Source organism: Takifugu flavidus, chromosome 6 (genome assembly GCF_003711565.1).
Source record: "Takifugu flavidus isolate HTHZ2018 chromosome 6, ASM371156v2, whole genome shotgun sequence".
NCBI lineage: Eukaryota > Metazoa > Chordata > Actinopteri > Tetraodontiformes > Tetraodontidae > Takifugu > Takifugu flavidus.
In genome coordinates this window covers 8664893-8687670 of record NC_079525.1, presented here as the reverse complement: position 1 = coordinate 8687670, position 22778 = coordinate 8664893, and the positions used below count along the sequence as shown (strand labels likewise).

At 42.7% G+C, this 22778-nt stretch overlaps 1 protein-coding gene across 4 annotated transcripts in view; it reads left to right on the top strand.

The window, feature by feature from the left end:
* patl1 (PAT1 homolog 1, processing body mRNA decay factor) overlaps positions 1–22778 on the top strand; it is a 33140-nt gene that overhangs the window by 8869 nt on the left and 1493 nt on the right. For 2 of the 4 annotated variants that reach the window (XM_057035900.1, XM_057035901.1), the window contains exons 5-18: positions 8211–8299; positions 10215–10295; positions 11749–11946; positions 12558–12659; positions 13366–13452; positions 13803–13823; positions 14408–14622; positions 14759–14903; positions 15024–15141; positions 15228–15325; positions 17824–17883; positions 18000–18145; positions 21773–21932; positions 22595–22720. In XM_057035900.1, the coding sequence (XP_056891880.1) occupies positions 8211–8299; positions 10215–10295; positions 11749–11946; positions 12558–12659; positions 13366–13452; positions 13803–13823; positions 14408–14622; positions 14759–14903; positions 15024–15141; positions 15228–15325; positions 17824–17883; positions 18000–18145; positions 21773–21932; positions 22595–22720 (1646 nt within the window). The other 2 variants (XM_057035902.1, XM_057035903.1) reach the window with 2 other exon arrangements.

The window sequence follows — 22778 nt, the reverse complement described above, 5'->3', positions numbered from 1 at the left end:
TTCCCCTTCCTCAGACGCCGGATTGTGGTCCAGAACCTTTTCGAGGCCGTCTGAAAGTCGTTCTTCATGGCCTCACCGAACTCTTCCCATGCCCGAGTCTTTGCCTCGGCAACCGCCGTAGCTGCACTCCGCTTGGCACACCGGTACCCATCTGCTGCCTCAGGAGTCCCACAGGCCAGTAAGGCCTGATACGACTCCTTCTTCAGCTTGACGGCATCCCTCACCGCTGATGTCCACCAGCGGGTTCGGGCATTGCCGCCACGACAGGCACCAACCACCTTGCGGCCACAGCACCGGTCAGCCGCCTCAACAATGGAGGCACGGAACATGGTCCACTCGGACTCAATGTCCCCCGCCTCCCCCGGGACATGGTCAAAGCTCTCCCGGAGGCGTGAGTTGAAGCTCCTTCTGACAGGGGACTCTGCCAGGCGTTCCCAGCAGACCCTCACAACACGTTTGGGCGTGCCAGGTCTGTCCGGCATCCTCCCCAACCATCGGAGCCAACTCACCACCAGGTGGTGATCAGTTGACAGCTCCGCCCCTCTCTTCACCCGAGTGTCCAGAACATGCGGCCGCAAATCCGATGACACAACCACAAAGTCGATCATCGATCTGCGGCCTAAGGCGTCCTGGTGCCAAGTGCACATGTGGACGCCTTTATGTCTGAACAAGGTGTTTGTTATGGACAATCTGAGACGAGCACAGAAGTCCAGTAACAAAACACCACTCGGGTTCAGATCAGGGGGGCCGTTCTTCCCAATCACCCCTCTCCAGGTCACACTGTCATTGCCAACGTGAGCATTGAAGTCACCCAGGAGGACGAGGGAGCCCCCAGAAGGAGCACTCTCCAGCACTCCCTCTAAGGACTCCAAAAAGGGTGGATACGCTGAACTGCTGTTTGGACCATAGGCACAAACAACAGTCAGGATCCGTCCCCCCACCCGAAGGCGAAGGGAGGCTACCCTCTCATCCACCGGGGTAAACTCCAATATACAGGCACTGAGCTGGGGAGCAACGAGAATTGCCACCCCTGCCCGTCGCCTCTCACCATCGGCAACTCCAGAGTGGTAGAGAGTCCAACCCCTCTCGAGAAGACTGGTTCCAGAGCCCTTGCTGTGCGTCGAGGTGAGGCCAACTATATCTAGTCGGAACTTCTCAACCTCGCGCACCAACTCAGGCTCCTTTCCCACCAGAGAGGTGACATTCCATGTCCCTAGAGCCAGTTTATGCAGCCGGGGATCAGACCGCCAAGGTCCCTGCCTCCGGCCGCTACCCAAAACACAATGCACCCGACCCCCTTGGCCGCTCCTGCAGGTGGTGAGCCCACGGGAAGGGGGTCCCATGTTGCCTATTCGGGCTGTGCCCGGCCGGACTCCATGGGCAGAGGTCCGGCCACCAGGCGCTCGCCAATGTGCCCCACCCCCAGGCCTGGCTCCAGGAGGGGGCCCCGGTGACCTGCATCCGGGCAAGGGAAACGTAGGACCAATGCTGTTCTTCATCATAAGGAGGTCTGGGCTATGCTTCGTCTGATCCCTCACCTAGGACCTGTTTGCCATGGGTGGCCCTACCAGGGGCATAAAGCCCCAGACAATGGAGCTCCTGGGATCATTGGGACACGCAAACCCCTCCACCACGATAAGGTGGTAGCCCAGGGAGGAGTAGATTAATTTAGTCAAATCTTATCAAAAAGTACGTAGTTAAAAGCCTGCTTAAGCTTATTCATTGCAAAATTTAAATTTCTTGCACAGCATGAAATATATCATGTGTACTATATTTCATGTTCTGTATTAAATTTATTTAGGAAGGATAACATTAATTTTTTTACACCCAAAAATGATCACACACTACCATATTCACAGAAAGACAGTGGCAAACTTGATGATGATGGATGATGGTAATATAGCAACTACTGCTTTTAGATATCAGAGCCCGCTGTTTGAAATTCCATGCATTGTTTAAAGCTCATTAAAACCCTACTAACCATGTTGTCAACCAAATCTCTTAGAATACTCCTCTCTAAGCATCTTACTTCCTAAACTTATGTACATACCGTATTTTCACGACCATAAGGCGCACTGTATTAAAAGGCGCAATCTCAGTTATGGGTGCTATTTCTGTATTTAAAACATACATAAGGCGCACTTTATTATTAGGCGCATGCTGAAACATACAGTAAAAAGTGACAACGGAAGTAAAACGGTGAGTTTTGACACATTTATTGAACAAAATATTCATTCTTCCGCCACAAAACCATCAAAGTTTAAATCTTCTGTATCTGAATTAAACAGCTGCACTATTTCAATGTCCAACATCCCAAATTCTTTTTCTTAATCATCCTTACACGTAGGTGTGCCGCTAATTGATTGCGGAGCGTTTACCGTAGTGCACCCACCAAAGGCGCACAGCAGATTTTGGAACTCAGTCCACACACAAGGCGCACCATATTATAAGGCGCACCGTCGATTTTTGAGAAAATCTCAGTGTTTTAGGTGCGCCTTATAGTCGTGAAAATACGGTAAATTGATCCTCTTGTCAGTGGAGAGGGGAAAAAAAGCCACCTTAACTCTGATAAAGTTGACCAATAGGAAGAATATTCATATTTTTTACAGATACACTGGAAATAACTAAAAATAATCGAGCAGCACCAATTTCTATGGCACATACACAAGATGCCACCCTAGCATTCATAACACTGACAAGTATAACTGGATTTCACTGATCTGATAAAATGGAGAAATGCTCTGAAATTAACTTTTGTGCCGTTTTAAATGAAATTTAGGTCATTTAAAGGGATTGTGATTAGGAATAATTTTCTAAACTAAAACGATTTCAAAACAATTATAGGTTAATTTTGGGTTAATTTTGATTATCAAATTAATCACAGGACTACTGTGGATTAATTTAGATTACCAATTATAGGGTAATAAACCTGTTTCTTTGTTTGCGTTTAATTTTGTTGGGAAAAAGGCTTATTGACAGGCAATATATGAACTCAAAATGTGTTTCAATTGAACAGATTTCGTATCTAAATAAATAAAAAAGTAATGATAATCTTGAATCTTGATTTGCAACCTACAGAACCTTGGCAATTCCACTGTCCTTGACAATATTTTAATCCTGCAATTTTATTAGATCTATTTGGGCAGTTGCGTCAATTTGTCTGAACACCCAGTGTTCTGTGTGGGAGGTTCAAATATGTGCTGGAACTGAAATAAGGAAGGAGGGAACTAGGAAAGCACAGAAACAGTGACACAAATATAAAAAAAAAAAACAAGAAAAAAAACTTCAAATAATCAAATAACACTATTGACGATAATAACAATAAAGGGAAGGTGAGGCGTTATCAAATTAACTCACAATTGATGAAGATGATATAACATCATGGATGTTGCTGTGGATGTTACAAGAGTATTAGCTTGACACTTGGTGTAATGAGAAGCAACACTAGTTTCAAATTCTCATTGGTAGAGCTGCCATGGTCTAATTATTTCAAGGACTATTGTGGTGGATAAAACTGCATTTTATCAGCCTTATTTCCACTTTCTTTTACCTTGGCACATATCACAGATGCTGTTCCATTGTTCTTCCTTGTCATGGCTGTAGCTCCATCCTTCATAATTTTGGGTGTGTAACCCACATCCATATACAGTGAGAGTAAAAAGTATTTGATCACTTTTTGTTGGTTTGTCCACTAATAAAGACATGATCATTCTATACTTTTAATGGTAGATGTATTCTAACATGGAGAGACAGAATATCAAAAAGAAAATCCAGAAAATAACTTTAAAGAATTTATTTTAATTTATTTGTTTTTCATTTAGGGTAATAAGTATTTGATCCCTCTATCAGAATCAGAATCAGATTTATTGCCATTGTTCATGTAATACACAGAATTACACAAGCTAGGAATTTGTCTTGGTGTGACGCTGCGACATTCAACATAAAGAAGACAACACTAGAATAAGATAAATAAAATAAAATAAGACATATATACAGTATATACATAAATAGTAAGAAATAGTGCAGGTCAATGCAGGAGTAATGTGATGTATTGTTCGTGAGTCCGACTGGCTGCTGTACATGGTGCTTAAGTGATAAGTCACTTGGTGTTCAGCAGCCTGATGGCAGAGGGGAAGAAGCTGTTCGTGTAGCGGGAGGTTTTGGTCCGAATGGACCGTAGTCTCCTGCCTGAGGGGAGGGGGGAAAACAGTCCGTGACCAGGGTGGGAAGGGTCGGCCGTGATCCGACCTGCACGCCTCCGGGTCCTGGAGATATACAGGTCCTGGATGGATGGAAGCCTGCAGCCGATCACCTTCTTGGCAGCGCGCATGACGCGCTGCAGCCTTAGTCTGTCCCTGACAGTGGCGTCAGCATACCACATGGTGAGGGAGGAGGTGAGGATGGACTCGATGATGGCCGTATAAAACTGCGCCAACATCCTGGGAGGCAGTTTGAGCTTCCTCAGCTTCCGTAGGAAGAACATCCTTTGCTGGGCCTTCTTGATGAGGGAGCTGATGGTTGGCTCCCACTTAAGGTCCCGGGTGATGGTGGTGCCCAGGAAGCGGAAGGAGTCCGCGATGGTGATGGGGGAGTCCATGAGGGCAAGGGGGGGCAAAGGGGCTGTGACTTTCCTGAAGTCCACAATCATCTCCACTGTCTTCTGAGCGTTCAGCTGCAGGTTGTTGTGTCCGCACCAGGACACCAGTCGAGCCACCTCCCTCCTGTAGGCAGTCTCATCGCCATTGGAGATGAGCTCGATGAGGGTGGTGTCATCCGCAAACTTGATCAGCTTGACAGACTGGTGGCTTGAGGTGCAGCAGTTTGTATACAGGGAGAAGAGTAGGGGGGAAAGTACACAGCCCTGGGGTGATCCAGTGCTGATGGAGACAGAGTCCGAGACAGTCTTCCCCAGCCGCACATACTGCCTCCGATCCGTCAGGAAGTGAGTGATCCACCTGCAGAGGGAGTCAGGCACACTAAGCTGGGACAGCTTGTCCTGTAGCAGAGCGGGGCGGATGGTGTTGAATGCAGAGCTGAAGTCCACGAACAGGATCCTCGCGTAGGTTCCCGGGGAGTCCAGATGCTGCAGGATGGAGTGAAGGGCCAGGTTGACCGCATCGTCCACAGATCTGTTAGCTCTGTAGGCGAACTGCAGTGGATCCAGGAGGGGGGTGGTGATGGACTTGAGGTGTGGCAGGATCAGGCGCTCTAAGGACTTCATGACTACAGAGGTGAGCGCCACAGGTCTGTAGTCGTTAAGCCCAGTGATCCATGGCTTCTTGGGGACAGGGACGATTGTTGAAGTTTTGAGGCAGGCTGGCACCTGGCACGACTCCAGGGAGGAGTTGAAGATGTCTGTGAAGACAGGAGTCAGCTCCTCTGCGCAGTGCCTCAGGGTGGAAGGAGACACGCCGTCTGGGCCAGGGGCCTTGCGCGGGTTCAACCTGGCGAACTGCCTTCGCACATCCTGTTCACTGTTGGTGAATGGAGGGGGGGAGGACTGATGGTGAGTGATGGTGAGTGGAGGGGGGGAGGAGGAGGGAACTGCCTTTGATGGAGTGAGGTCCATGGGGGCAGTGACACTGGGGGGAGGGGAGGTGTTGGGCATGGCTGACGAGGTGTCAAAGCGGGCATAGTGGAGGGACAGACTCTGACAAAGGGCTTTGTCGTCCTGACCCTTTGAAGCCTGAGGCCTGTAGTCGGTAATCTGCCTCAGGCCTCTCCACACAGAAGCAGAGTCGTTAGCAGTAAACTGCTGCTGAAGTTTCTCCGAATACACAGATTTAGCTCTCCTCAGTTCCTTGCTAAACCGGTATTTGGCCTCTCTGTAGCAGTCTCTGTCTCCACTTTTCAGCGCTGCTTCCTTTTCTTTCCTGATCTGTCTGAGTTTCGGTGTGAACCAGGGCTTGTCATTGGAATAACTCACCCTAGTGCGCGTTGGTAGAATGCGCTCCTCACAAAAGTGGATATATGAGGTCCAAGTGTCCGTGTACTCATCCAGATCATGTGTGGCCCCTTTAAACATATCCCAGTCAGTTGTATCCAAACACGTGCGCAGCTCCTCCACAGCCTCACTGGTCCATCTCTTCGTGGTGCTCACGGATGGCTTTATAAGTTTAAGTTTCTGTCTGTATGTGGGGATCAGGTGGACCATCACGTGATCAGACAGTCCTAGCGCAGCACGGGGGATAGCCCAATACGCGTCCTTCACTGTGGTGTAACAGTGATCCAGCGTGTTCTCTGCTCTGGTGGGGCATTTGATAAACTGTTTGTACCCGGGGAGCTCGTAACTCAGGTTGCTCTGATTAAAGTCGCCAAGCACGATAACCAGAGCGTCGGGATAGGTCCGCTCCACTTGTTGAATACAGTCCGCGAGCGTGCGCTGAGCCTCGCGCACGTCCGCATCTGTCGTGATGTAAACAGAGGCCAGAATGAATGAAGCGAACTCACGCGGAGAATAGAAGGGTCTGCAGTTGATGAAGAGGTATTCCAAAGCAGGAGAACAGTGCTGAGAGATCAGTCACATCAGTGCACCAGTCGCTGTTGATGTAGAAGCAGACTCCACCGCCTGCTCTCTTGCCAGAGAGCGCCAGGTCGCGGTCGGCACGGAACAGCTGGAATCCCTCGAAATCCCTCGGAATCCCTCCAAAAGCACTTAATATTTGGTGGCAAAGCCATTGTTTGCAAGCACAGCGGTCAAACGTTTGTTGTAGTTAACCAGCACACATATCAGGGAATTTTGGCCCACTCTTCTTTGCAGATCCTCTCTAAATCATTAAGGTTGGTGGGCTGTCGCTTGGCAACTCGGACCTTCAGCTCTCCATAGATTTTCAATTGGATTGAGGTCCGGAGACTGGCTGGGCCACTCCATGACCTTAATATGGTTCTTCTTGAGCCACTCCTTTGTTGCCTTTGCTGTATCCTTTGGGTCGTTGTCACGTTGGAAGACCCAGCCACGGCCCATTTTCAGCTTCCTAGCAGAGGGGAGGAGGTTGTCCCTCAGCACTGCACGGTACATGGCTCCGTCCATCTTCCCAGTGATGCGGTGAAGTAGCCCTGTGCCCTTGGCAGTGAAACACCCCCAAAACATAATGTTTCCACCTCCATGCTTGACGGTGGGCACAGTGTTCCTGGGATCATAGGCAGCATTTTTCTTCCTCCACACATGATGAGTAGAGTTGAGGCCAAATAGTTCAATTTTGGTCTCGTCTGACCACAGAACCTTCTTCCAATCACTTTGTACATCTTTGAGGTGATCATTGGCATACTTTAGGCGAGCCTCCACATGTGCCTTCTTAAGCAGGGGTATCTTTCAGGTACTGCAGGATTTTAATCCACTGCGGCACAAAGTGTTGCCAATTGTTTTCCTGGTGACTTTGGTCCCAGCTGCCTGGAGGTCATTCACTAACTCCTGCTGTGTGGTTGCAGGCCGATTTCTCACTGTTCTCATGATAATTGCCACCCCACGAGGTGAAATCTTATGTGGAGCACCAGACCGAGGTCTATTGATGGTCATGTTATACTTCTTAAATTTTCTCACAATTGCACCAATAGTTGTTACTTTAATACCCAGCAATTTGCTAATGTTTTTGTAGCCCATTCCCGATTTATGCAGGTCAACAATCCTGTCTCTGAGGTCCTGAGAGAGTTCTTTGGTCTTACCCATGGTGGAGAGTTTGGAATCTGTCTGATTCTGTGAACAGTTGTCTTACATACAGGTGATTAGTTAGACCTGGTGTCTTCAATTCAGGTAACAAGTTGTTTGGGAGCGTCTAACTGTTCTGTGAAAGCCAGAACTCCTAATGCATACTAGGGGATCAAATACTTATTTCCCTCAATGAAAAACAAATAAATTAAAATAAATTCTTTAAAGTTATTTTCTTGATTTTCTTTTTGATATTATGTCTCTCCATGTTAGAATACATCTACCATTAAAAGTATGGAATGATCATGTCTTTATTAGTGGACAAACCAACAAAATCAGCAAGGGATCAAATACTTTTTACTCTCACTGTACCTAGCCCTAGGGTTTACAGTTGTGACAAAACTCGGAGTCTTGATGGATTTTTAGCCCTTAGATAGTCCTCTTCTTTGGGCTATGAGATCTATATTTAGGCCTTTGAGACTACATTTCGGTGCTTTCTGTCACATTAAAACATGGTTGATCAACTCAAGTGTGTTGTGCTCTAATCTACTGTGCACCGCTACAGGCCTTTCATCTCTCTCACAACCCTCGTCCAGACTTGGCTTCTACCCGCAGGAGCATGTGATGCACAGAGGGAGTGGTCATATGAGCCAGGTGAGTTTTATCGCTACACACATTTTTTTACTGGGCAAAATTTGCTATCTCAAAATCTGTGTGCAAAAAATTTTGGAATACTGTCAGGAATTATACTATACATAAAGTCAACACGTTTTAGAATGTTTGTGTCTAGGTTTGCATTATTACTATTACTATTATGGAGTGTAAGGTGGCCTGCAATAAATAAAGACATAATGGGAGTGTCCGAGAAGGTACCCTGTTGTGAAAACTCGGTATGCATCATAACTTCACTTTTTTACACACCTGGGTTAATTTAATCAGCACAACTTTTAACTTAGCATGTTATATGAAGTTGTCTCTATAGTAACATAGCTGGAAGCTCCCACCTGCTACTCACTGCCACAAACAGATTCCAGTCCTTTGGAAAGCAGTTATTAATCATCTATATTGACAGAAATGTTCAGAAAATGAATAATTTTTTTACAATTATTTGATCAAACTGAATGAACACTTGCAGGTTAAAACTGAAAATTTGTCAGTCATTCCATGTAATCTGTTGGTATGTTATAGTACACTAGCAAGTCTCTTACTGCATTAAATAGCATTAATATATTTTTTTGAGCTTCCTCTGCAGGGCACTCTCTTAGAGATTTGGTGAGAAGCTCTGTCACCCAGGAGGAGGTCAGAGTAGAGTCGTTACTCCTCCAAATCAAGAGGAGCCAGCTGAGGTGGCTTGGGCATCTGATATAGATGCCCCTAGAAGCCCCCTGGATGCCTCCCTCAGGAAGTTTTCCTGCAATGTCCCCCTGGGGGGAGACACAGGGGAAGATCCAAGACAAGCTGAAGTAACTTTGTCACTTGTCTGGCCTGTGGACACCTTGAAATCTTTCAGTAAGAGCCAGAGGAAGTGTCTGAGGAGATGGAAGTCTGGGCATCTCTGCTTCGGTGCAGCTTCAGATGTCCTCATATGGAGCTCTGGGCCACTAGACCTTCAGGCCTTGATGGACCATATCCAGGATCAGCCAGACTTGAGGAAAATGAGCATTTATGTGACATGATTGTATAGATAAGAGGGTATAGGTGCAGGTGTGTTATTATGGCAGCAGAACTAAGAACAGTTCTGTCTTCACCTTAATTATGAGCCTTCAAAAAGGAAGGTTTTCAGTCTGACTTTAAACACTGAGTCTGCCTCCCAGATCCAGTCTGGCAGCTTCTTCCAAAGGAGGAGGTTTTTAAAATTACGGCTAAATTTCACAGGGAGCCAATGTGGAGAAGCCAATACTGGACTAACGTGATCTCTTTTCCTGGTTATCGTCAACGCCTGAACATACAGATCTTTGTTTTGTTCATGAATTGACATGATGTGGTTGGAAATTGAAATGAAACCTTTAAGGTTTAATAACGTTGTGACCGTTGTGATCTGAAGTGTTCATGTGGACGATATGTCTTAACTGGCAACCTGGATACCAATGCACTGATGACTTCTTGATTGGTAGATTGGTGGAGGGTGGAGCAGCAGACCAAAAGACTAAATGTAAACGTCAATGTTATTTAGGGTCTTTTGAAAATGAGAATATTCTGGGTGGACTACTGTTGTGAATGATATACAGTAAATGTTGGAAATTATCATAATTCCCTAATGTCTAGTAACATATCAGGGCAATTTTATATATTTAGATACATTTCCTACATATGGCTCCTGTAAAGATTATCAGATTACATTTTATGATAAATGAATACAGAAAATCACAAGGGAAGGGAAAGGTTTTCCCTTCACTTGCTAGCATATCTACATTTTTTTAAATAACATTTAAACAACATTTAGATGCATTAATTAATGCATTTAGTGCATTCATTTGAAACTGATTTATTTTAAAATTTTTGTTCATGGCATTTGGAAAGTCTAATTGTATCTAAAATGTCTAATGTCTAAATGTATCATCTGTTTCAGGTGAATTCTCACAGTATCTGGGAGAACAGCATGGCTTTTTGTCCTGCGAGCATCACTGTTGGGTTGGGTTCATGCGTGGAGGTAGGGAACTCATTTAGTAATAAAATTAAATTCTGCCCAACTGTTTCATTCCCAAAGAGAACCTCAAGAGCTCCAGCCCTGCTTTCTGCCTTGTGTTCATTCGCACTGTCACGCAGCATCTTTGGGCACACCCCTGTCTTGTCCACTTTTCAATTCATTCTTGCAGGTTGTGATATTTTAATCAACTCATCTGTTTATGTCTCACATCAACTAACCTTCATTCCTCTCAGCTTCACACCTCCTTTCCAGATTTTCCTTTACTTGTTTATGCTGTCACTCCAGATTGCATTGTCTGCAAACTTCATCGTCCAATTTAATTATTTCAGAACTGCTACTATGCCTACTGTACATCAATAACTAAAAATAGGCCTGAAATATTTCCTGCTCAGTCACAAACTTACACGAAAAAGATGAGCAGTGAATAACAAAAGTCACAGTAGAGTCCTACATAGACAAGAAGCTGGGCAATGTCATTTATAGCAGTGGTCCCCAACCTCTTTTGCACCAGGGACTGGATTAATGTCAGACTAAGGTGTGGCGGATAAATACAACAAAATAAAATAATACATCCAACACTAAAAATTGGGGTATTTTGTATATATGATTTTTTTTTAAAAAGTCAGTCCACTGTGTAGTATTTGTAGGTAACTTTATTAGCAGCATCCTCCTGGCATGGTCTCCAAGTGTCAAAGCTGTTTTGTTTCTCACTGGAGAACCGGTCGCCGCATATTATGCATATTATGCTTGGTGCGTGTGAATTACCAGTCATGGTAAATCCATATTTTAAGTAGTTCTCCTGGTATTGTCTGTTAAATGCAGCTTTCTTTGTCTTAGTGGTCATAGGCCCTTCTTCTGTCTTCACTGGGCCTTTTGTAAAGAAACTTTCCATCTGTTTTTCACTCATTTTGCCAGCTTGTGGGTTTAATATTACCGTGACACATGACCGAGGCAAGCATCTTGACGTGCGTCGAGAGTGAGTTATAGACGGATGTAACGGAGAGAATTCTGTCATTTCTTTCAAAATAAAAAATTGTTCAGAGATAGACTATAAATAAAATGGAAATAGTGTAAGTTATTTATTCTTTCTGTGCGGCCCGGCACCAAATGACCCAGTGGTTGGGGGACCGCTGATATACAGTACAATATATGTTGATTCCTCATGTGATAACACTAAACACAGTGCCTATATTAAACTAATTATGACTCTTAAAGAATAAAGAACTTTCTTGAGACTGGAGATCCATAAGTAGTGTCATTTTCAACATTTGCATTTGACATGCAAAGTAGGAGAAAGGAAACTTAATGCTGTTCATTATTGTTTCTGTGTTGCCACATCGCTTACTTCTCTCCTTTATCTCAAAAATAGTGTCTTACAATGTTTATTAACCTCACAGAGCATGTTAAACACAGGTTATCTTCCACTTATAATTCCGTTTATCTTTCACCTCTGCAGGATAGTTCTCCCCTGTCGGGTTTCAAGGAAACAGGACTTCCTAAACGACTTCTTCAGGCTGGTAATGATGGTCAGGATTTATCAGAGAGAGTCCCACCTCCACGCTCTTCCTCTCCAGTGATTGGGTCCCCTCCAGTGAGGGTCGTACCTATTGGGACCCCACCAAAACAGCCAGTGAGCCATACCATAAATCATCAGGTGAAGAGCACACAAATCTTCAAACCATTATTCAATTTTTGTTGTTCCTTAATTTATTTCTATTGTTATTATAAATGTTCTTATATAGTATCATTCCTATACAATTACGCCCAAATTCTATGCAAAAAGACTTAGAAAAGTACAGTTTTAAGTTAAGTTTTATATCGGCCAATATTCCGGTGGACTCCCTTTGAGCCTGTTGCAAGATAGGTTTGCCGGTGTGGCCCATCATCAACAAATTCAAACAAATTGCCACCTAAACAGGAGGAGGTGGCTTGACTGATCCATAATTACGCTACTGCAAACTCCTTTGTAAACAAAGTCTCATTGCATAAATTATGCTCGCTAGTCAAGCAACAAGTGTTGTCCTATTTCAATGTGCATGTAAACACACTTATTGCCATCAACATTTTACACCTAATACTGTAATCAAGCACTAATAGATGTAATCTTTGTTGTACTTTTACAGAATATTAAACAGTTGAGTTCATGTTTTTTTTATATACCTTAATTCATCAGTTGTACTAATAGACAATTACAGAACAAATACTGTGTAGTCTTGTTTAACATGTAACATTTTAAATTTTTCCCATCTTTGTGTGCATGTGTAGATCCAACATCCATTGGCAGTTCACGTTAGAGCCCCGGGCCAGCACAGATTCCCACCTCCTTACACTGAGCGTCTGTCACCAAACACCCTCCTCAACATAGCTGTGAGTTTTTAGAAAAGTTGATTGTTTATATGCCCCCTGTTCCTGATCCCCAACAAGCAACAGTGGCAAGGAAAAACTCCCATTTGACAGGAAGAAACCTTGAGCAGGACTGGGCTCATATATACTGGGTAGGAGGACCCTTCTGCTGATGGCCGTCTGGGTAGAGATTGAGGAGAAGGGAGAGGACAGGTAGAGGAGAGAATAGGCAGAGATCAGAGAAATACATTAATTATAACAAACTGCTGGTGTAAGGGTTGAGTGGGTCAGCAGGGTATATAGCTTTATTTATAGCTATAAAGACGATACCTGTAGATGGATACAGAAAGGGGGCGCAGAGAAACTACACAAGAAATAACATCATTACTGATCTATTCGGTGAGGAGAGGAGAAGGTCAGAGAGGAGAGGAGAGGAGAGGAGAGGACCCTCTAAATATGATAGTTATGTCTAGGATAATAACTGGAACTACAGAATTACTGACAATAAGCTTTTTTAAAGAGGAAGGTTTTAAGTCTAATGAAGGTTTTTTGGAAATGTTATTTGTTTAGTTATAAGTATTGTTGGACCGTGCATAAACAAATAGCATTTTTTTCAACCCTACATTGGTGGCACACTTTTTGCTTTTACTTTTTAATCTTTTTTTTTGTTCTCTCTGTTTACTCTTTTTTTTTTGTTGATTTTTGTTTTTTCTGTCTATTTGTATTTCAGAATTCCCCACTGTGTCGTGGTCCTTTCCCTCCCAGAGTTGGTCCAGTGCTGTCCCAGATTCAACGAGCCCAGATTCTTAACCCTCAGGTGAGTTACTTGCTCTTCGCTCATACGTGTGCACATACACACACACACATACATCATGCACTTGTGAAGGTATGTAAATGGTGGCCACAGAGAAATTCTTTCTCCACATTATTTCTGTAAAATTCTTGTCTAGCTTGGCATTTTTTCATAGCCTTCATCTTGAGTTTGAGGTGCTACATGCAGCCTACAGAAGGTGCTCAGCTTATGACACTCCTCCATGATGGCAGGGAATAGAGCTGTCACATTTGTGTATTTTTTTCCGAGCTAATTAATTGTTTATATGTAATTGCCATGTTTAATAATATATACACGTTGAAAATGAATAAGAGCATCATATATCTCGTTTCTAGGGACTTGGGGTCTCATCAGTGGTGAGTTCCTGTATTGATAAGCTCATGTTTTGGCTCATGTTTGACCTTGACCACATATCAGTTGTGGCTGAGTAAAACCCAAATTATTTTAGTTTCTTGACAGTCAACCTCTTTGCTAAATGTGTTTTGGATTGCAGTTTTTAAAATGCATGTTATTTTGGCCATACATGTTATTTGTCAAAGTCTTGGAGCATTTTTAGAACTGTTACGTAACCATATTTCTTTTGCGATATAGTGAGACACACTCTGTTAACAAGCATCATCCCATACTATTACACTTATTTTATCCAACCCAAACAGCACCGGTTAAACACCAAGTGGTGGATAGCACTATGAATATAATGAATTATAGTTTTATTTTCTATCAGGAGTACCCCCACCCTGTAAATGAAAATATATTAATTCACTCTAAAGAAGAAAATAATAAGTCCATAATAGAAATGGAGATAAGAGCAGATAGATAAAGAAGGCAGGAATTGGTTCATATAAAGTGCTAACCAATCTGCTTTACTGTTTTAATAGTTCACTTCTGTACCACAGGTTCATCTTTAACTTTGGTCTATTTTCTTGCTTCCTGATGTTAGGTGGCTCGTTTTCCCTGCACTGGACCAGCCCCCCCTTTATTACCAGGTGGTGGTTTCAGGCAGTTTTTTGGTGGCTCTGTGCCATCTGGCCAGCGCATGGCATCACTGCCCCCCCGTGGCCTCACAAGCCATGGAGCAGCGATTAGACACAATACTACTCATCTTCATCCACAACACCATCGAATGCTCACCCAGCGCATGCAGAACCAGGCTGGGTAAATTAATTCGTATTTGTAAGCGACGACTGTGTGGGGCAGTAATTCACTGGTTGTTGACTGAAAAATTTCCATAACTAGAGCTCTATTTAAATATCTCCTGATCAAAGAAAGGTCACATTCATCTGCTCCACAGGAATCATAGCAGGACTGGAGGGGACCGCAGAAGTAGAGATCCCTACAGTAACTTGATGACTCAAAAAGAAAAGGAGTGGGTGACCAAAGTCCAAATGATGCAGCTGCAGAGCACAGATCCTTATCTGGATGACTACTATTATCAGGTATTTTTGTGTGTATTTGTACATGTGCACACACACTCTACATTAAACATTGTTTTTACAATCCTTTCATTTTTTACTTTATTATAATATTTTCACTGACCTCTATGTTTCCACATGTAGAACTACTATGAAAAAATGGAAAAACGTCAGGAAAGACAAACGGACAGCAGCAAGAAGGAGCATACCACCAAGCTAATAACACCCCAAATTGCCAAGGTTGAACATTCCTATAGACCTGGCAAGTGACAAGAATTTTGTACCACAACATCAACAACCCCTTACACTAAGTTCATCATTTGAAAGTTGATGAATGTTTGTCAACAGTTCAGTTTGCAGGTTCTCTTGGTAAGCTGACAGTCTCCAGCGTCAACAACCCCCGTAAGATGATTGATGCCGTAGTGACAGCTCGCTCAGATGATGAGGTTGGTATCCCCCCCACCCCCCGCACACACACACACACACACACACACACACACACACACACACACACACACACACACACACACACAGAGTCAGCAGTTCATCGCAGGGCCATAAGTGAGCATTTTTCACTACTACCAGAACACTTTCCATGTTGATATGTTGAGCTACTGCCGCCCAACATATCACTTCATGGATACAAGCCAAATAACCTTTCTGACAAAGGGTGTTGCTCTGACTTGTAGAATATAACATATTTCTGTCTTTTATATATTATTGTATTTGCTAAATGAAAGTTTTGAATACATTTATTGCTACCTTACTATTATATATATATATATATATATATATATATATATACACACCCCACTTAAAAATGGTAAAGATATATTGGTACATATACTGTTGTGAATTTTACATATACAATATTTTGGATTACACTGCAAAAATGCAGCTAAAGTCAGAGGGCACGTACTGAAGTGTTTGAGTTAAAAACATAGAAATTCAATCTTTCCAGTGGCAAGAACCTTTTCTATTTTTGCATTTAAAAACTTCACATAATTTCATTATCAAATAAAATGTGATTGTGTGAAAAGCACTCTACATTCTTATACGTTAAACCCTTTTCCTTTTTGGGAGATTATTCGTAAGTCATACTTTTGCTGTTTTGGTTAGTGTTGGCGAGAGCTCAAGGTTGCACCTTGGGCCTCCTGCTCTGTTTGAGAATGGTTCTTTTAGAATGAGTGAACTTAAACTTTGGGTGCAGGTGAACAACTGTATCCTGTCCAGATGAGTTGGTGCTCCTGTGTTGGATAATTGTGGAGTGATTATTTATTTACTTTTACAGCATACACAACATTGTTCTATTTCTTTATGGGTGTTTTCAGAAACACCAGTAATGTACAGTTGCTGGTCATAGAATTAGAATATCATGAAAAACTTGATTTATTTCAGTAATTCCATTCAAAAATTTAAATTTGTATATTATATTCATTAATTACACACAGGCTGATATATTTCAAGTGTTTTTCTTCTAATTCTTATGATTATAACTGACAACTAATAAAAATCCCAATTTCAGTGTCTCAGAAAATTGGAATATTACTTAAGACTGATACAAAAAAGATTTCTAGATTTCAGTTGTTGGCCAACTGAAAGGTATGGACATGAAAAGTATGAGAATGTACAGCACTAGTTGACTCCTTGGGGCTGAATTACTCCATACGGATACCGTGGTCCTTGAACCAGGTACTGGTAGATTTTGCACTGTGTGCAGGTGCCAAGTCCTGTTGGAAAAGGAATTCTGCATCTCCATAAAGTTGGTCAGCAGCAGGAAGCATGAAGTGCTCTCAAATGTCCTAGTAGATGGCTGCATTGACCTTGGACCTAAGAAAACACAGTGGATCAACACCAGATGACAAATGACTTGGCCCCCCAAACCATCAGTGACTGGAAACAGCGCTTGACCTCAACCAACAAACATTCTGTGCCTCTCATCTCTTCCTCCAGACACTGTGACATGCAAAATTTACTTTCAGAGAAAATAACCTTGGACCTTTCATCAGCACTCCAGTCATTTGTGTCTAGTCCAGGCGAGATGCTTCTGAAGCTGTTTCATGTTCAAGAGTGGCTTGACACAAGAAAAGCGACAGCTGAAACTCATGTCTTGCATACATCGGTGTGGTCATTCTTGAAGCACCTCCAACTGCAGTCCACTCTTTGTGAATCTCCCCAAAAATCTTGAGTGCGTTTTGTTTTGACTATCCTCTCACGGTTGCAGTTATTCCTATTGCTTGTACACTTTTTTTCTACTGCATCTTTTCCTTCTCTTCACCTGTCTATTAATGTGCTTGAACACAGAGCTCTGTGAACAGCCAGCCTCTTTAGCAATGAACTTTTCGCCGTCCTTGCAATGGTCATCTTTTTGGACAACTGTCAGGTCAGCAGTCTTCCCCATGATTGTGTAGCCTTCAGATCTAGACTTAGAGACCATTTAAAGGCCTTCACAGGTGTTTTGAGTTCATTAGCTGATTAGAATGTGACACCAGGTCTCTTCAATATTGAACCTTTCTGAAGTATTATAATTTTCCGAGGTACTGAATTTTGGTTTTTCATTAGTTTTCAGTTATAATCATCAAAATTAAAAGAAATAAACACTTGAAATATATCAGTCTGGTTGTAATGAATGAATATAACAAACGAATTCCACATTTTGAATAGAATTTCTGAAATAAGTCAACTTTTTCACGATACAGTATTCTAATTATATGACCAGCACCTGTATGGGAAGACCATGTTTTGGTGGTGTTTTTTTTTGTTTTTTTTTGCCAAGACTGCTGCTGCAGGTAGCCACTGATTTTGCTTTTCCTTGCCCTCATCTTTGGTGGAAATATTTTCAGCCAACGTCTGTCCAGTGTTATTGTCTCATCATTGTTGTTGAACATTTATTTTAAAAAAGTCAGGTTGGTGTATTTGTGATTGATTTTCCACCTATTTGCAGGAGAAACGAGAGAAGCAAGTGTGGAATAAGAGAAGACAAATCCTTTACACAGTTGAAAAGGTTGGAATAAGAGCACTATGCATTCTGAAAACAAGCTAAATCAAAGTATATGAACCCTACATGATGAATCCTTAATACATGTTTGGCTCCTTCTGTCCACCACTGACATCCTTTAGATCTACAGCTTGTTGCTGGAGGTACAAGACTTCGAGAAGCATTTTGTACAAACTTCAGAGGAGGACCGGGAGGCTTTGCTTGAACAGCATAAAGCAAACACTTCGCAGCTGTGCAACTCACTGTTGGAAAAAGAGTGGGAAAACAGGTAAACCTTGTCGATACATTTGAAAGTAACTGTAATTACTTCAGTACATTAGTGACACTTAAAGTGTAACTAAAATCCCAAAAACATTTAGGTTTTTTTTTTTTCTGTCTAAAAACAAATGTAATTGGGGCTGAAGTAAAGTAGAGAGGTTGATTGATTTTGGTTCAACTCTTGACATTTCAGTCTGTTGGAGAGTGGCTTGGCGTGTCTTAACTGCTCCTGGAGCCCCACCTATAATCAGTGTATTTTTTTAATTTCCAGCTGAGATGTACGTCAGCCAAAAGCTAGGGGTTTAATTATAGAGTAACTGCTTCTTGCAGTACTGTTTTAGTACTGTTTTAGGCTCCTTTCATAAATTCTACAGCTGGCAAAACAGACTGAACCTTTTAACTGATTGGTTGAATATTTTCTTCAATTTTCAACACTATTGTGTGCACACACAAATGTGTGTGTGTGTGTGTGTACAGTATTTTCCAGACTATAGAGGACATATAACCAGCACCCACTAAAATTTAAAAGAAATGTATATTTTTTCACATACAAGCCGCACTGGACTATAAGCTGCTGATATCCAGGCTGAGAAATAAGATATTTGTATAGAAAGGTTTTTTACCATAAGTGTTTACTCATATGTCTGAACTGAATTTCTGGACTGCAGAGCGCACCTGATTAAAAGCCGCATAATCTAATTTTAGAAAGAAAATCAATCTTGTATTTATATAAGCCGCACCGGATTTTAAGCCGCAGGTATCCCACGTAGTAATATGAAAAATTAGATCGAAAACACTCAGTACCGGTATATGTTTTTATTACCGTAAGAGACAAGTCACTGACGAGTGACAGACAGGTAAGAAACAACAGCCACTCTTTTCACTTGTATGTTTATACAGAGACCTTAAATCCAATTTTCATCACGTCAGGGTTTTTTAACTTTTCTTTTAATTTAATCCGCTTAGCAACATAAATATATTGTACCGGTAAATGCTTTTTTTTCTAACGGTGTCTGTAATGCAGCTACCTTGAAATATACGTTTGTATCAGCTACACACAAATTACGTTGTTTATGCTTTTTTACTCAAACAAGGAACAATCTAAAACTCCCCAATGGCCCACCTCTAAAATCTTCTATTTTCATCGCAGTGGCGATTGCTTTTGCCTTCAGTCTGATTTGTACAGCGGAAACAATAACAGTAATTTATGCCAAGATTACGTGCGCCAGTTCGATTTCCTTCTTCAACCGCCAGAGTGATCGCTTTTAACTTAAAAGCCACATCATATGCTTTTCTTCTAGTATTTTCCATGTTGATGAGGGTTATTAAAAATGAATGATTCACAATAGTTGTGATAGTGCGCCACGAAAAAAAACATAAGTAAGCCGCACCGTAGAAAAAGCCGCAGTGTTTAAAGTGTAGAAGAAAAGTAGCGGCTTATAGTCCGGAAATTACGGTAGGTCAGGTCACGGCAGTAAAAGTGCTGATCAAACAAAACAGAAAAGTAATTGATGGCTTTATTCATCTTCCTCCCTGTGCTTTATAACCAAGTTGCTTTATTTTTCTTCCTCCTGCATACTGAATCCACTGAACACTAAACCACTGTCACTTTTTCTTTCTGATCACTGTTAAAGCGCAACTGCGCAATTATTAAAGTCGCTTAATTCTCCCGTGCACCGAAACCACAACCGGATCTGCACAGTGGATACACATCAACCACCTGCTCTCTGTGTGTTCGCCCAGTCCTCAAGAATATCTTCAAGTTCAGGCCACCTGCTTTTGTGTCCTCTGAAAGCCTTTCTTGTCTTTTGGCATTGACTCAATTCTTCCTGCTGCCGCCTCGAACGTCTCACCATAGATTCATTAATGCCAAGCCAGATCGATGGCCTTCTACTTAAAAGCTGCATCACAGGAATTTCTTTGTGTGTTTTCTATTAGGAGGGGCGTGAGGATGTAAAACTATTACCATATTTTGCTGTTGTGAGTCTTGGGTTGCATGTGCTAAGAAGAAAAACTGGCGCTTTCTAGTTTGCACTGACTTTCGCTGCCTGTCTCATTTTTGCACTTCCTGCTAGAGCATCCCTGAGGGCAGAAGAAAAATTCACAGAAATGCGGCATAAGCCGCATGTTTCAAAGCGTGGGGACATAACATCTCATTATGTTTAGGTCCATTCAGCGCTGCCAGGTTGATCCTCAGACTGTCCAGGAGCTCAGTGATGCCCTAGTCCAGATCTGGGAGGAAGAGGAAAGGCACAACACTAATGCCCAATGGCTGCAAGACCTACAGATAGAGCACAGCCAACGTCCAGAACAAAACCCAGTTGTCATCACCTTAGCAGACATCCAAACAAATGAACTGCTAACATCAGGGAACCACCCAGAGTGGCTAACCCAGGGACAGACAGTCCTCATAATGATGGACTCCAGAAGGGCACAATACGATCCATCAACCAGCCCATAACTTGCCTCAGCACCACATGGAAGGTCCTATCAGGCGTTATAGTGACTAAGATCTGTAGGAACATGGATCAATATATGAGCAAAGCACAAAAAGGTATAGGCAACAACACCAGAGGTGCCAAGCACCAGCTATTTGTCAGAGCAAGTAGCCCAGGACTCTAGGACACGGCACACCAAACTGTGCAGTGCCTGGATTGATTACAAGAAGGCCTATGACTCAATGCAGCACACCTGAATACTGGAGTGCCTAAAGCTGTAAACCATCAACAGGACACTAAGAGAGTTCATCCAGAACTCCATGAAGCTGTGGAACACAACTCTGGAGGCCAACTAAAAGCCAATCGCATGTGTGAGCATCAGATGCGGCATATATCAAGGAGATGCCCTGGCCCCCTGCTGCTCTGCATAGCCTAAACCCCCTCAGCCAGATCATCAAAAAGAGTGGCTATAGGTACCAGTTCCGAAGTGGAACAACCATCAGCCACTTCTTCTACATGGATGACATCAAGCTGTATGCCAAGAATGAGCGTGACATTGACTCCCTGATTCACCTCACTTGGATCTATAGCAAAGACATCGGGATGTGATTAGGACTAGATAAATGTGGATGGATGATATCTAGAAGAGGAAAGGTGATCGCAACTGATGGGGTTGACCTACCTGAAGGGAACGATACTTGACGATTCCGCAACCAAATGGTAACCATGAGGAGGCAGCTAGGAGGTCAGCCACAGCCAAATACCTACAGAGGTTAAGGCAGGTCCTGAAAAGTCAGCTGAATGGTAAGAATCAGGTCCAGGCCATAAACACCTACGCTCTGCCAGTAATCAGATACCCTGCTGAGTAGATTGCTCCAACAGATACCAGGTACCACATCAGAGATCTCTATCCAGAAGAGCACATGCCAAGGAACAGCTAAGATCCTGTGGAGAACCCTTTGACTCCCAGGCCTCTGGTAGAGGACCCAAGTCTGAAGGAGCTCAAGGGGGGAAGGAAGAGATTTTTTTTTTTTTTTTGAACAAAAAGAAAGTCAGCTCAGATACAAATCCATAACTTTTTGAGGGATTCAGATTATTTGGGGGTGTTTCTTCTGAAACAAAAAAGCCATGACATGAATTTGAACTATAATTTAGGCTTTTAAATAAATGTATTTATTTTTACATTTTCTTTCCCTCAGAGTTAGTGATGAGCAGTGTTTGATGATTATGTCGGTGAGAAAGGGCAAGCGACTTATCTCCAGGCTCCTCCCCTTTTTGCCATCACAACAAGCTGGTGCAGTTATCATGGCAATTGCCCGCAACCTTCCTGTCCTGGCCAAGAAGGACAAACAGGACCAGGTACCCACCAGCCCTTCTACTTAAGATAAAGTACAGGAAGTACCCCTTTCTTGGTTTGGTTGCATTACACAGACAATACTAGACTGATCAGTTGCAGTCATTTACAATAACAGTCTGGTCACAAAGCAGGATAAAGAGGCAAACACAAAACAGTAGGAATATAAAAGCAGGTAGATGAAATAATAAGCAAGTAAGAACATATACGCTCACTGACCATGTTACAAAGTTCACCTTGCTAATAAAAGATTGCACAGGTTAGGAACAGGCCACATGCAAGACATACATCATCTTGGCAATTCAGTTTATGCTGAGGAAGATGTTGCTCTTGTGCAGCTTTTAGAGCCTGTTGCATTTTCCAGCTTCATGTTCAAATATGGAGTTTGTTACAGACAAGGTGTAAAGAGCACAGAAGTCCAGTTACAGAACACCTCTCGGTTTCAGAACGGGGAGGTTGTTCCTCCTGAACAAGATCATTATATATTTTCTAAAAGAATTCATTCCTTGTCTGCTGGAGACTGAAACTATGATAGACAGTTTATTAAAAGGTATTTTTAAAGGCGTAAATAAGGTTGTGGAAATGACTAAAGGTTATTTACATAGCTGTTCTGTGTTTTTATAATGAAACGCACTTAGCAAATATTTCCCGTTCTCTGTTTTTTAAGGTGCTTTGTTCCTTGGTGGAGCCAGTCGCTGCAGTGATCCCATCACTCTCAAGCTCTGCCCTCATAGGCCTCCTCCAGGAGCTCCAGAGCAGTGATGGACAGTTGGAATCTATACTGCACAACAAGGTATGAAAACAATAAAACCTACACACCAATATGAAACCCAATACATGCCACATCATAT